Here is a 14,757-nt window from a genome sequence, read left to right as displayed (position 1 = left end):
TCGACTTCCAATGCCAGGTCTGGCACCCTGGAATCTACTTGCCCCCCCCCAAGGAGGGTGGTCACTAGTTGGCCAACACTACATTCGAGAACACCGAATAGATTATACTGATTGACGTTTGTTTGATTATTGTTGGAACCTTTTGAAGTATTCAACCTAAGTGTTAAGGAGCAAACATGTAAAGCTGTAATTGCTCTGGATTGAGATTATTTCTCTACAAATCCTTCAGGGAACAGATGCCAAACCACGAATGCAGAAATTTAATAAACTCTGAGGAAAGGTCATTGAGCAGTTTCACCAGCAGGTGGCGCTGCAGGCCTGGCAGTGCTTTCAGAGCCTCCTCTGGGATTGGCAAATTTCCTCATGGACTCCTTTTATTTCCAGACTATTTGCTCGTCAATGCTAAATATTATGATAGTGTCTAATCCAGTAGTTTACACTCATTACAATGTGCACAGAAGCTTTATTCCCCCCCCCCCCACATAATAATCACATTTAATATCCTCTCTTCCTATCACATGATTCAGAATGACATTCGTATCCTAACTCGCACCAAGTCCCGTTCACCCATCACTCCTGTGCTCGCTGACTGACATTGGCTCCTGATCCAGCAACGTCTCAAATTTACAATTCTCATCCTGGTGTTCAAATCCCTCCCCGGCCTTGCCCCTCCCTATCTCTGTAAACTCCTCCAGTCCGACAACCCTCTGAGAACTCTGCGTTCCTCCAATTCTGGCCTCTTGTGCATTCCCGATTTCCTTTGCCCCACTATTGGTGGTCGTGCCTTAAGAACGTAAGAACATAAGAAATAGGAGCAGGAGTAAGCCATTCAGACCTTCGAGCCTGCTCCGCCATTCAATAAGATCATGGCTGATCTTCGACCTCAACTCCACTTTCCCGCCCGATCCCCATGTCCCTTGATTCCCTTAGAGGCCAAAAAAATCTATCGATCTCAGTCTTGGATATACTCAAGGACTGAGCATCCACAGCCTTCTGGGGTAGAGAATTCCAAATATTCACGACCCTCTGAATGAAGAAATTCCTCCTCATCTCAGTCTTAAATGTCCTTCAGCTGTCCAAGCCCTAAGCTCAGGAATTCGCTCCCTAAGTGTCATTGCCTCTCCACCTCTCCGCCTTTAAGATGTTCCTTAAAACCTACCTCTTTGACCAGGCTTTTGGTCACCTGTCCTAATATCTCCTTACGTGGCTCGGTGTCAAGTTTTATCTGATAGTCGCTCCTGTGAAGCACCTTGAGACGTTTTACTACGGTTAAAGGCGCCATATAAATGCAAGTTGTTGTTTTTTGTTGTTGAGATGAACGTCAATGATAAAACCCCGGTAAGGAAGTTCTGGAAATGTAGGAGGAGAGGAGAGGGGAGGGAAAGGGGAATAAAGCAAACTTCACACAAGTGTGTTTGGTTCATTGAGTTACATTGAGCCTACAGCACAGAAACAGGCCATTCAGCACACTGGTCCATGCCGGTGTTTATGGTCACACGAGTCTCCTCCCTCCCTACTTCATCTAACCCTTTCAGCATATCCTTCAATTCCTTTCCCCTTTATGTGCTTATCTAGCTTCCCCTTAAATGCATCTATGCTATTTGCCTCATCTACTCCACATTCTTACCACTCTTTGGGTGAAAAAGTTTCTCCTGAATTCCCTATTACATTTATTAGCGACTATTTTAAATTTATGACCTCTAGTTTTGGACTCCCCCACAAGTGGAAACATTTTCTCTACGTCTACCCTATCAACCCTATCGTTATCTTAAAGACCTCTCTCAGGTCACCCCTCAGCCTTCTCTTTTCTGGAGAAAAGAACCCCAGCCTGTTCACCCTTTCCTGATAAGTATGCCCTCTCAGTTCTGGTATCATCCTTATGAATCTTTTTTGCACCCTCTCCAATGCCTCTATGTCCTTTTTATAATATGGAGACCAGAACTGTGCACGGTTCTCCAAGTGTGGTCTAACCAGTTCGGTTGGTAGCATTCATGCTTCTGGTTAAGCACCATAGCAGGACTTGTGTGAAATCTATACTGACACCCTGGCACAGCATAGGGTTGCCAACTCTCCAGGATTGCCCTGGAGTCTCTAGGAATTGACGATTAATCTCCGGGACACTGCTGCGGGCAACTGAAGGAGAAAAATCATTGGGGCATTAATAAAATGTTTTTTTCATTTTCTTTGAACACTTTTATTTCTTAGTTATAAAAATATTAGAGATGGCGAAGAAAGGCTGTTCGACCGAGGGGTGCGATTGGAGGCAAGAGGTCATGTGATGAAACCTCCGGGGATACGTCCAGCCAGAGTTGCTCTCCCTCAGTGAGGGAGACTCAGTGAGGCTACACTTGCTGTCCTTTGGATGATAATATAAACCATTGCTGGGGGACCCGCCATCTTTTCTGTACCATAATTCGTGAAACAAAACCCCCCAACTTTAAAACCTTTTACTTTTTCGTTCTGACTCTCCCTGTAGCAGCAACTTGGAAAAAGCTGAGCCCTGAAACTGCAACGTGAGATCCTTACCTACGAACACTGTTGAGCAGGTTTTAGACGAATTCAATTGGAAGTGTGCTGTTTGCACGATAGGGTTAGATGAAGAGGAGGCTCCTGTGGATCACAAACGGCATAGACCAGTTGGGCCGAATGGCCTGTTCCTGTGCTGTAGACTCTATGTAACTCTATGTAACTGTGAATGCACTTTTCCTAGATCAGCTCATCAGCGCAGATGCAGATTTGGACGCACTGATGGCAGGAGTGCAAAACGCTCGTGTAATTGAGATCTAAAAGGGTCGGGGGACAATTAAGGGGAATTGGCCGAAAAGGTTGACAAAAAATTCTGAAACCCTTTGGAAAGGCTCCAGAGGGCGTCTGAATCCATTAGCAGCCTTTTGCCAAGGCTAAAGGGGAGAGAAGTAAGAAGTGAGAGACAAGCATGGAAGGAAAGGAAATCCAAAGTGCGAGCTTGAGACTGCAGGCAACGACAGTGCAGCTAGCTCCCGACAGTCTGTTGCCGGGCAGGTGTGTCAGTGGCTGCATCGTAATGCTGGTGGCCTCTTGGCAGATGTGCCCAATTAGGCCATATCTACCTGTTAATTACCACGATGTGTCATACTTCATGTAATACCACTGAAAGGATGTCATTAGGGACCTTCCAGGGAAGCAGCCACTGTTGTGGTTAGTCAGGCATCCCGATCTCCGCACACTTTTCCCATCAAAATATTTAAGGCTTCAAGGCATTTGCCTGCAAGTTCTCTCTTTGCTATTGTTTTTTTCATTTGTTCACGGGATGTGGGCGTCGCTGGCGAGGCCGGCATTTATTGCCCATCCCTAATTGCCCTCGAGAAGGTGGTGGTGAGCCGCCTTCTTGAACCGCTGCAGTCCGTGTGGTGACGGTTCTCCCACAGTGCTGTGGGTACGACGTTCCAGGATTTTGACCCAGCGATGACGAAGGAACGGCGATATAATTCCAAGTCTGGATGGTGTGTGACTTGGAGGGGAACGTGCAGGTGGTGTTGTTCCCATGCGCCTGCTGCCCTTGTCCTTCTAGGTGGTAGAGATCGCGGATTTGGGAGGTGCCGTCGAAGAAGCCTTGGCGAGTTGCTGCAGTGCATCCTGTGGATGGTACACACTGCAGCCACAGTGCGCCGGTGGTGAAGGGAGTGAATGTTTAGGGTGGTGGATGGGGTGCCAATCAAGCGGGCTGCTTTGTTCTGGATGGTGACGAGCTTCTTGAGTGTTGTTGGAGCTGCACTCATCCAGGCAAGTGGAGAGTATTCCATCACACTCCTGACTTGTGCCGTGTAGATGGTGGAAAGGCTTTGGGGAGTCAGGAGGTGAGTCACTCGCCGCAGAATACCCAGCCTCTGACCTGCTCTCGTAGCCACAGTATTTATGTGACTGGTCCAGCTAAGTTTCTGGTCAATGGTGACCCCCAGGATGTTGATGGTGGGGGATTCGGCGATGGTAATGCCGTTGAATGTCAAGGGGAGGTGGTCAGACTCTCTCTTGTTGGTCATTGCCCGGCACTTGTCTGGCGCGAATGTTACTTGCTATTGTGTCACAGGCGTTAACCCATCTGTGTTAAACAGGTTAATGTCTGCAAAATAACAGAGAGGAACTTCAGGCAAACACATTGGGCTCGATTTTGGCCTTTTTGGCCAGCCGCCCATTGTGGGGGCGAGTTTGAAGCCCCGGCCTCATTTCAAGATTTGTCAGGCGAGTTGCAGCGGTGTAGATCAGGCATTGCGCCCACCGTGTGCAGCTCGCCGGTTTGAGGCCCCCAGATCGGGCCGCGGGCAACTGCCAGCAAGCTAAGTTGTAGGGGGCGGGGGCAGGGAAGTGGTGTCACGATCACAGAGGGTGGCGGTCTCGGGGTGGCAGAGGCCCGGAGGGGTTCACTCATGGTCCTCCTGATTCAAAAATAATTCGACACTTACCTTCGGCTGGGCCTCTTCACTTCCACCTCCATCGCAGATTCCGACCGGTTCCGACCAAAAATGGCAATTGGGGTCTTATTTACGTCATCACACCCCGGTTACCATATCAAAAAGGTTCTATCGCCTGAATCGGGCGGGCGCTTTGGGCGCCTCTCAAAATGGAGCCGGCCACATCGCCGGTGGTAACGGGGGGCGGTAAGGCTACCGACCCCATTTTGAGGCTGTTACCGTCACGTTCACGCCGGGCGAGAGGCAGTGAGAATCCACCCCATTAAGGGTTTGCACGGCAGTATCGCGTGATGCAACTTCAGGGCCCGGGTTCCCAATTGGCCGGAATTTAGCGTGACACATCGTTTGCCCAGTCAATCAATAAGGTCAGGACGCGAAGCTTCACACCTGCAATCACGTCAACCATTGACATGTAAGATGGCGACGAAAATATGGAAGTGCTGTTTCAAGCAGGTACACTTGGCACTGCACCACACGCCCTCCAATGAATTTGGACAAGTCAACTCATCTGTAAAGGGTTAAAAAAACCTAGTGAGATCATGCAGTGTCAATCACCAATCATTGTCACTGCACAGGCAAGTGGAGTAGGTCTCCATGACGTTCCTTGCTACCCTGGAAGGTCCCCAAAGCTCACCCATTAAGCAATGCTCCTTTAAATCTACTAGAATGATTCCAGGGATGAGGGACTACGAGGATAGACTGGAGAAGCTGGGGTTGTTCTCCTTGGAACAGAGACAGTTGCGAGGAGATTTGATAGAGGTGTTCAAAATCATGAAGGGTCCAGACAGAGTAGATAGAGAGAAACTGTTCCCATTGGCGGAAGGGTCAAGGACCAGAGGACATAGATTTAAGGTGATTGACAAAAGAACCAAAGGTGACATGAGGAAAAACTTTTTTACACAGCGAGCGGTTAGGATCTGGAATGCACTGCCCGAGGGGGTGGTGGAGGCAGATTCAATCATGGCCTTCAAAAGGGAACTGGATAAGTACTTGAAAGGAAAAAATTTGCAGGGCTACGGGGAAAGGGTGAGGGAGTGGGACTAGCTGGATTGCTCTTGCATAGGGCCGGCATGGACTCAATGGGCTGAATGGCCTTCTTCCATGTTGTAACCTTTCTAAGATTCTATGATTCTAAATCGGGCCAGGGTGAGAGGTAATAAAACGGAAGTTAAATTGGTGTGACACGATCGGCTTTCACTTCTGTTCTGCTGACAAGAATGGCCTGTCAGTCACATCACTGCACTGCGCAGCCAGGGATCAGAGGCAATGTCCAATTATGTAAACCAGTCATTGAGAAGCAGTCGTGCACTTAGATTTGGTTCTCCGACGTCTCAGGGTGAGACTTAGGGCGTCGGAGGCAGGTGATGCTCATCGTGCCCTGAGTGTCACACGGCCATTGCTATACGTTTGTCCTTGGTGTGTTTAACGTAGATACTGAAGAGCCGTTTTAAGACTGATGTGCGGAGAGAATATTGTGAGATTTCCTATCTGGCGACAGAGGTAATGCAGCAAAGAAATACTTGATTGCCAGCTCCTGTAACTTCACAAAATGGTCAAAATGTTGCCAAACTCTCTTAATAAATGGATTAAAAAGAAAGAAAGACTTGTATTTACGACTTCAGGATGCCCCAAAAGCGCTTTACTGCGACTAAAGTACTTTTTGAAGTGTAATCACTGTTGTAATGTAGGAAACGCGGCAGCCAATTTGCGCCCAGCAAGATCCCACAAACAGCAATGTGAAAACGACCAGATAATCTGTTTTTGTGATGTTGGTTGAGCGATAAATATTGGCCGGGAGACCGGCCGGGGTGGGGGAGGGGGGGGTGGGGGGAAGGGCTTGTGCTGAGTGAGTCTCCAAGAACAGACTCCACACCACCTGGTATTCGCCCGGTTCCGGGGCAGAATCCAAACGTCACTCATCTGGGTTGGGGCGTGTGGGACAGTCGCTTCGATCACGGTTGCTACGGCGATGGCTACACTCCGCCGCAGTGAAGAGCCCGTCGACTTGCCAGCCGGCAGTCCGAGCTGTGCCAGCCTGTCGACTGGCAGCACTCGCGCAGCATGGTACAGTAGCTCGGTTGCTATCCTATCCAACCTAGTTCTGGAAACACTTCTTAATTTCTTTTTGTAACAAACATAAATATCAACAATTGCTGCCTGAGGGGAAATACATCGTCGAGGTTTCGGCATCACTGATTTTCAAAAGAGTTCAAGTCCTGCCTGGGGACAGCTAATGTGTGTTAGCTTTTCACTTGCATCTGTTACAGGGCTAAGTGAAGCCCCATTTCAGCAGCCGCTGTGTATTGACTAGAGTCTACATATCAAAGTTATGGAATACACTAGCCTTTATATATTAAATGGGTGAACAGAATCTTTATTGTCTTTTTTTGGATAGTAGATTCCTATAGTGCTCACAGGAAGTCTTTATTTACCTCAGAGTTTCTTCTTCCTGCAATTTACAGGTTCTTAGAGAGGATGGGGCGATGTGGGTGGAGGAGAGGAGGAAGGGGAGGGAGAGAAAGGGTAGAGAGGGAAGGGGAGGGGAGGAGGGCAGGGAGAGGAGGGGAGTAAAGGGGAGGGTTGAGAAGAGGGGAGGAAGAGAGAGGAAGCAGGGAAGAAGAGGAGAGAGGGCGTAGGGACCAGAGGGGAGGGAAAGGAGGGGAGAGGAGGAAGAGGGAGAGGGGGGAGGAGGATGACTAAAGGGGTAGGACAGGTGAAGGGGGACAGGGAACGGAGAAGTGCAGGGGAACAAGAAGAGGAGGAAGGAGATGGAGGAAATGGGGAATGGAGGAGAGGGGCATGGGGGAGGGGAGGGGAGAAGTCTGCCATCCGGGGAGGGGTGCTAGATCGGAAATAGGACATTAGTGTTGGGGGAGGGGTTATTGGCAAGAGCCAGAGGGGAGGCGGGGGGAACAATAATAGTGATAGCCAGCGAGCCAGTGAATGGGCAGGTGGGGTGAGTAGCCAAAGCAACTGGCAGGTATCCAAAGTGGCTTTGAGATAGGCAGGCAGATTTCGAGCTGTACTTATCCTTATGACCCTCAATTCCATTCGTAACTGGGTAGAAATCCAACTTGTGTTTAAATTGGCGGAAGATGTTTGGCGACAAGCCACTTGCAAGGCAACAAACGTGATGAAAAGGAATATAAATAATGGATGAAATCACAGTCCCCTTAAGAGTTTAGTGAGTTGAGTTATAGTAAAACATAAGAACATAAGAAATAGGAGCAGGAGTAGGCCACACGGCCCCTCGAGCCTGCTCCGCCATTCAATCAGATCATGGCTGATCTTCGACCTCAACTCCACTTTCCCGCCCGATCCCCATGATTCCCTTAGAAATCTATTGATCTCTGACTTGAATATACTCAACGATTGCAAGAGTAAGAGGCCAGGGATGAGGGACTTCAGTCACATGGAGAGATTAGAGAAGCTGGGATTGTTCTTAAGTGTTTTGATAGAGTAAATAGGAAGTAACTGTTTCCACTGGCAGGAGGGTCGGTAATCAGAGGACACAGATTTAAGGTAATTGACAAAAGAATCAGAGGCGACATGAGGAGAATTTTTTTCACGCAGCGAGTTGTAATGATCTGGAATGCACTGCCTGAAAGGGTGGTGGAAGCAGATTCAATAGTAACTTTCAAAAGGGAATTGGATAAATACTTGAAGGGGAAAAATTTACAGGGCTGTGAGGAAAGAGCAGGGGAATGGGACTAATTGGATAGCTCTTTCAAAGAGCCGACACAGGCGCGATGGGCCAAATGGCCTCCTTCTTTGCTGTGTCATTCTATGACTCCAGTAGCGTTCAGGAGAAAAAGGGGAGAAAATTGGACAAAAGAGAAACAAGGGCAATTGAAATCATGTGACTGAGAGAAGAGACAGAACCCTGTGTAAAGATAAAACCACATACTTGGCGCTCTCTCCCTGTACTAACTAAAGTTCACTGTCTTCGGTGCGCTACTGCCTTACTTAACCTCTGACCTCTGCCACTTCTTCATTCTGTGCTACTTACTCAAAGGGGTCACTGGGATCGGCCCTCTGGAGCTCCGGTGGTATGGGGATGCGCTTGTAGTACATCTCCCAGTCGAAGGCTCCCCTCATGGCGTCTCCTGCCTGCATCTCGTAGCCGAAGTGATTGTGGTCAATGACGTCGATCATCGGGCACACGATCGTCCTGCGGTTCTGCGCGATCTGGTCTGAAAGATGAAAGGGACGCCGGGAAGAAAAACGCATGGGTTAACCAGGCTCGTCCATCATAACCGTACCGAAACACTTCACCACCGGAGGACCGTCTGACATTGTCTGCCTTCAGTTCCCCAACAGTCTCCCCTCAGCTCCTCGCGCTGTTCAATCCACAGCAGTCCACTATCTGAAATTGGACTTTATGCAGCTGGGCAGTGATTAGAAAACGATTAGATTTCTTTTTGAAGTAGGTCTTCTCCAGCGAGGCTAAAGAAACCTCAGCCATCTACATCTCTGTCACTCAGGCTGGCTAAACTGTTCCAAATCTGTCAAGCTGTCCGCTGATTCCTCATGAAATATCACAGTCACGTAACTTTGCTGCTGTAACCTTTTCTCTTTTTGTAATGACTAAAAGCTCATTTTTGTTACTTGGCTAGGTTGACCCACAAACGACACTGAGAAACAATCAACGATCAGCTCAACATCATCACTTTGCAAATGGAGGCATTGAATACAAAAACAAGGAAGTTATGCTCAACCTTTACAAATCACTGGTTAGGCCTCAGCTGGAGTATTGTGTACAATTCTGGGCACCACACTTTTGGAAGGCTGTCAAGGCCTTGGAGAGGGTACAGAGGAGGTTTACCAGGATGATACCAGGGATGAGGGACCTCAGTTACGTGGAGAGATTGGAGAAGCTGGGACTGTTCTCCTTAGAACAGACAAGGTTAAGGGGAGATTTAATGGAGGTGTTCAAAATTCTGTGGGGTTTTGATAGAGCAAATAGGGAGAAACTGTTTCCTCTGGCAAGAGGGTCGGTAACCAGAGGTCACGGATTTAAAATAATTGGCAAAAGGACCAGAGGGGAAATGAGGAGAAATTTTTTTCACATAGAAAGTTGTTAAGATCTGGGATACACGACTAGTGATGGAAGCAGATGCCATAACAACTTTCAAAAGACAACTGGACATGTACTTGAAGAGGGTTATGTGGACATGTACTTGAAGAGGGTTATGTGGACATGTACTTGAAGAGGGTTATGTGGACATGTACTTGAAGAGGGTTATGTGGAAAAAGCTGGTGTGTGGGACTAAATTCGACAGCTCTTTCAAAGAGCCGGCACAGGCACGACAGGCCGAATGGCCTCCTTCTGTGCTGTAAGCTTCTGTGATTCTATCACAAAGGGCAGTGCAAAATACTTGAATGGCAGAACAGGCTCGAGGGGCTGAAAGTCCTGCTCCTGTTCCTACGTTCAGTCACTTCCAACTATGGTAGCTCAGTTAAGGCACTCTCCCTTCTGAGTTCAGGAAGGTTGAGTTCAAGTCCCACTCCAGAGACTTGAACAAAAAGAATCTGAGCTGACACTCCCAGCGTAGTACTGAGGGAGTGCTGCACTGTCAAAGGCGCTGTCTTTTGGATGAGATGTCTGCCCTCTCAGGTGGACGTAAAAGATCCCTTGGCACTATTTAAAGAAGAGATGGGGAGTTCTCCCTGGTGTCCTGGCCAATATTTATCCCTCAGTCAACATCATTAAAAAAAAACAGATTATCTGGTCATTTATCTCATTGTTGTTTGTGGGAGCTTGGTGTGTGCAAATTGGCTGCCACATTTTCTTCTTTACAATAGTGACTGCACTTCAGAAAATACTTAATTGGCTTTAAAGTGCTTAGGAAGGTCGTGAAAGGTGCTTGGATTATTTTTCTTTCTTTATAATCCCTTTTTAATTAACCCACTAAATAAAAACAAGAAGGAAACATCAAAGGTGGGAAAGGAATGATATGTTCGACCCTTGGATGAGCTTAGCACAGTTTGTGGAGCCCCGTTAGTAATTTTCACCTGTTTATGGGGTAGTCCGTGTGATAGCAGTAATCCCCAGAACCACAGACCTGGCATGAATCTAGGTTGAGTGCTGTTTTGACCCATATTGAGCATGGAGACACCAAGTGGAGGTTACAGCATCTCCCTGTCCAGGGAGCAAAATGGGAGGAGAGGAGGGTTATCATCGATCTGGTATCGGACCGGCAGTCCAGTTTTTGAGCGGTGCCTCCAGAAGTTGCTAATATGGGAGGTAGAGGAGGTACTTGAGATGCTAATGAACTGGTCTTGATATTGTTTCCTCATGGTCTATAAATAATAAGCAATTTGGTGGCTCGCCTATGAACAGTCAGCAACATCGCAGAGTGTCAGAAACTTGAAGATCCAGGGAAGGCAGGTTCAAAAAAGTCAGGCTGCAGAGGAGTTGGTCTATTTAAGTCAAGTGAGATGACCTATGGAAGTGGGGTAGCGTAGCGTGTTCATTATTTTCATGTTGTTACATATCGATTGAACTAAGTGAATCTGATTGTAACTATTGTTGTACATTGCATCTAAGGGTGGAATAAAGCCACTTAATGATTGGGACCAAGCTTTTGCCTCATCTAGTGTTAAGTTGGCCCGTTTTTGGAGGGATGAAAGAAAAACTCCTGCAAAAGGCACGGATATCCAGCTCAGCTCACAAGGGGGCTCCACTGTTATACCCTCAGGACTTACTTTCATAAAGCGCAGCCTAAGTCAACTCCCATAAAAGTAAGATGGTCAGACCATTTACAGGAGCGACTGACACCACTGAACCTGAGAAGGTATCTAAGGTAGACTCGAACTCATAACACGGAAACAAACAGGCATTTTCCCATTTTTCATTAAAAAAAAGGGATCTTGGGTCTGCACCAAATTCATTGCTTAATATTTTTATAGTTTGCTCTCTTATTCTTACCACAACGTGTATCAAACCCTGGGGTAAAACGGCAGATTAGCAACATATTCCTAGGCTTCTCCTCTCAGAGCTCTATGATCGGGTGGAACAAAGAAGCCCTTGCCCATTGATTCTGTCTCTCCACAGGCCTGGTACGACCACTGAACATCACAGTTGAGACCTAGGGTCTCCACTAAGCAGCAGTTGAAAGAAAGAACTTGAGTTTATATAGTGCCTCAGGTCGTCCCAAAGCACTTTACAGCCAATGACGTACTTTTGAAGTGTAGTCACCGTTGTAACGTAGGAAATGTGGCAGCCAGTTTGCAAGCAGCAAGATCCCACAAACAGCAATAAAATAACGACATGGTCATCTATTTTTAGTGGTGTTGGTTGAGGGATAAACATTGACCAGGGTACAGGGGAGAACTCCCCTGCTCTTCTTCAAAATAGTGCTATGGGGTCTTTTACATCCACCTGAGAGGGCAGAAGGGGCCCTGGTTTAACAGCTCATCCAAAAGACAGCACCACCAACAGTGCAGCACTAAAATGTATACTCAAGTCTCTAGAGTTAGGTTTGAACCCACAACCTTCTAAGGTTAGAGATAAGAGTGCTACCAACTGAGCCACAGCTGACACCTAATGAGTGAGAAAGACCCACATTCTATCACATTCTCTCACTGCACCAATTCATTCCGCCCGACCAGGATAAGCCATTTCCCTTCTAAGCACATTTCCTTTGGCCGCAGACAAATTGAAACTGAATTTAATTTACCACATAATCAGGGATTAGCCTTGGTAACACATTCGTATTAACTCCATTGGTTAGAGCTTTAACAAAAGATGCTGTGTTAAGAAATACTGATTGAAGTCATAATCAGGTCTTGAGTCAGTATAAGCTGCTGCCGTGCTATCAACTGATAGTGCTTAAAACCAAAACGTACAATCTTTAAAGGAATTGCTTCTATCTCCGTTTGTTCCCCTTATCTTTTCTGTCAATTTTCTTCCCATCCTTCCAGAAGTGTCAGCAAGTTTAATTCTCTTCCCCCTTCCTAATCTTCCTCCCTCCTCCCTGGAAGGCGCTGACTCATGTTGGGTGACAGTCACATATTCATTGGGCCATTCTCTCTATGAAAAGGGAAGACTGAGAGGCGACCTGATAGAGGTCTTCAAAATTATGAAAGGGTTTGACAGGGTAGACGTGGAGAAGATGTTTCCACTTATGGGAGAGCCCCAAAACTCGGGGCCATAAATATAAGATAGTCACTAATAAATCCAATAGGAAATTCAGGAGAAACTTCTTTACCCAGAAAGTGTTGAAAATGCGAAACTTGCTACCACATGACATAGTTGAGGTGAATAGCATAGATGCCTTTAAGGGGAAGTTCGATAAACACATAGGAACAGGAGCAGGCCATTCAGCCCCTCGTGCCTGCTCCGCCATTTGATAAGATCATGGCTGATCTATGATCTAACTCCATATACCTGCCTTTGGCCCATATCCCTTAATACCTTTGGTTGCCAAAAAGCTATCTATCTCAGATTTAAATTTAGCAATTTAGCTAGTATCAATTGCTGTTTGTGGAAGAGAGTTCCAAACTCCTACCACCCTTTGTGTGTAGAAATGTTTTCTAATCTCACTCCTGAAAGGTCTGGCTCTAATTTTTAGACTGTGCCCCCTACTCCTAGAATCCCCAACCAGCGGAAATAGTTTCTCTCTATCCACCCTATCTGTTCCCCTTAATATCTTATAAACTTCGATCAGATCACCCCTTAACCTTCTAAACTCCAGAGAATACAACCCCAATTTGTGTAATCTCTCCTCGTAACTTAACCCTTGAAGTCCGGGTATCATTTTGGTAAACCTACGCTGCACTCCCTCCAAGGCCAATATGTCCTTCCGAAGGTGCGGTGCCCAGAACTGCTCACAGTACTCCAGGTGCGGTCTAACCAGGGTTTTCTATAGCTGAGAGAGAAAGGAATAGAAGGATATGCTGATAGGATTAGATGAAGTAGAAGGGAGGAGGCTCATGTGGAGCATAAACACTGGCATAGAACAGTTAGGTCGAATGCCCTGTTTCTGTGCTGTAAAATTCTATGTAGTTCTAAGTAACTACCTCACGCTGGTGGTTATTTCCCACGTCTTAGCCTAGATTGCGAGGGGCCCATTTTTCCTCCTGGCGGGAATCCGGTGGGAATGTCATCTCATGCGGGAGTCTTCGTCAGAGACTCAGCAGAGTTTAACTGCTGCGTCTTAGTCGAAGGCCGCCCGGTAGCTGTTCACCTGTTTCAGGAGGAAAAGGGCAACTGGCCTGCGGGGCGGTGGGGGTGGGGAGGGAGGGGAGGGGGAACGAGGACCAAGTGAAAGCGGCCAGCAGCAGGGTAAATCTGAGAGGGTGGGGTGTTGCGAGGGTCTCGCATCCGGGGAGGGGGCAGCAGATGCCTGAACCTTCCCTCTGGGGCCGGGAGGAGCACTCCTGATCCTCCTGTAGCCATAGAAAGTTTTTTAAACTTACTTTGGAGGGTCTCGCAGCCTTCCCGACAATTTTACCTGGCGAGGCAGCAGGGGCGTGCATCCCCTTCAGGAGCGGGTTAAAATGCCATCGGGATCCCATGTAGGTCACGGGGCCCCCAATTTGCATTTAATAATGAGGTTTCCGCCAAAGTCTAGCAGGAGCTTCATCCGCTGCCAAAGTAAGCGGCGTTAAAAGGAGGAATCGGCGGGAGCGGAGCAGGAAATGGAGCTCGATTGGGAAAGAGTTAAATTCCCACCTTGAGTCTGGGCACAACTTGCATTTATGTAGCAGCTTTAATGTACTTAAACATCCCAAGGCACTTCACAGGAGTGTATTCAGACAAAAAAACTGACACCGTGCCAAAGAAGGAGATATTAGGACAGGTTGAATGAGGTAGGTTTTAAGGAGAGTCTTAAAGGAAGAGAGAGAGGTGGAGAGGCGGAGAGGTTTAATGAGGGATTTCCAGAGCTTAGGGCCAAGACAGCTGAAGGCACTGCTGCCAATTGTGGGGCGATGAAAATCAGGTATGCACAAGAGGCCAGAATTGGAGGAACGCAGAGATCTCGGAGGGTTGTAGGGCCGGAGGAGGTTACAGAGATAGGGAGGGGCGAGGCCATGGAGGGATTTGAAAACAAGGATGAGAATTTTAAATTCAAAGCATTGGTGGACCGGGAGCCAATGTAGGTCAGCGAGCACAGGGGTGATGGGTGAACAGGACGTGGTGCCAGTTAGGAAACCGGCAGCAGAGTTTTGGATGAGCTTAAGCTTAAGGAGGGCGGAAGATAGGAAGATAGGAGGCTGGCCAGAGAGCATTTTTGAACGGACGTGACAAAGAAAGAACCGTTTGATGACCAGGCTGTGAAGGCACTGATCTAGAGAGTGAGAG

The 14,757-nt window shown here is 47.5% G+C and overlaps 1 protein-coding gene across 4 annotated transcripts in view; it reads right to left on the bottom strand.

Moving 5' to 3' along the window:
* The window catches only part of galntl6 (polypeptide N-acetylgalactosaminyltransferase like 6), a 1,033,047-nt gene that overhangs the window by 145,828 nt on the left and 872,462 nt on the right, over positions 1-14,757 (bottom strand). For all 4 annotated transcript variants that reach the window (XM_067982486.1, XM_067982485.1, XM_067982488.1 and 1 more), the window contains one exon: positions 8,458-8,641. In XM_067982486.1, the coding sequence (XP_067838587.1) occupies positions 8,458-8,641 (184 nt within the window). The remainder of the gene's footprint in view (positions 1-8,457; positions 8,642-14,757) is intronic.

Source organism: Heptranchias perlo, chromosome 4 (genome assembly GCF_035084215.1).
Source record: "Heptranchias perlo isolate sHepPer1 chromosome 4, sHepPer1.hap1, whole genome shotgun sequence".
NCBI lineage: Eukaryota > Metazoa > Chordata > Chondrichthyes > Hexanchiformes > Hexanchidae > Heptranchias > Heptranchias perlo.
This window is presented reverse-complemented; position numbering and strand designations above follow the sequence as displayed.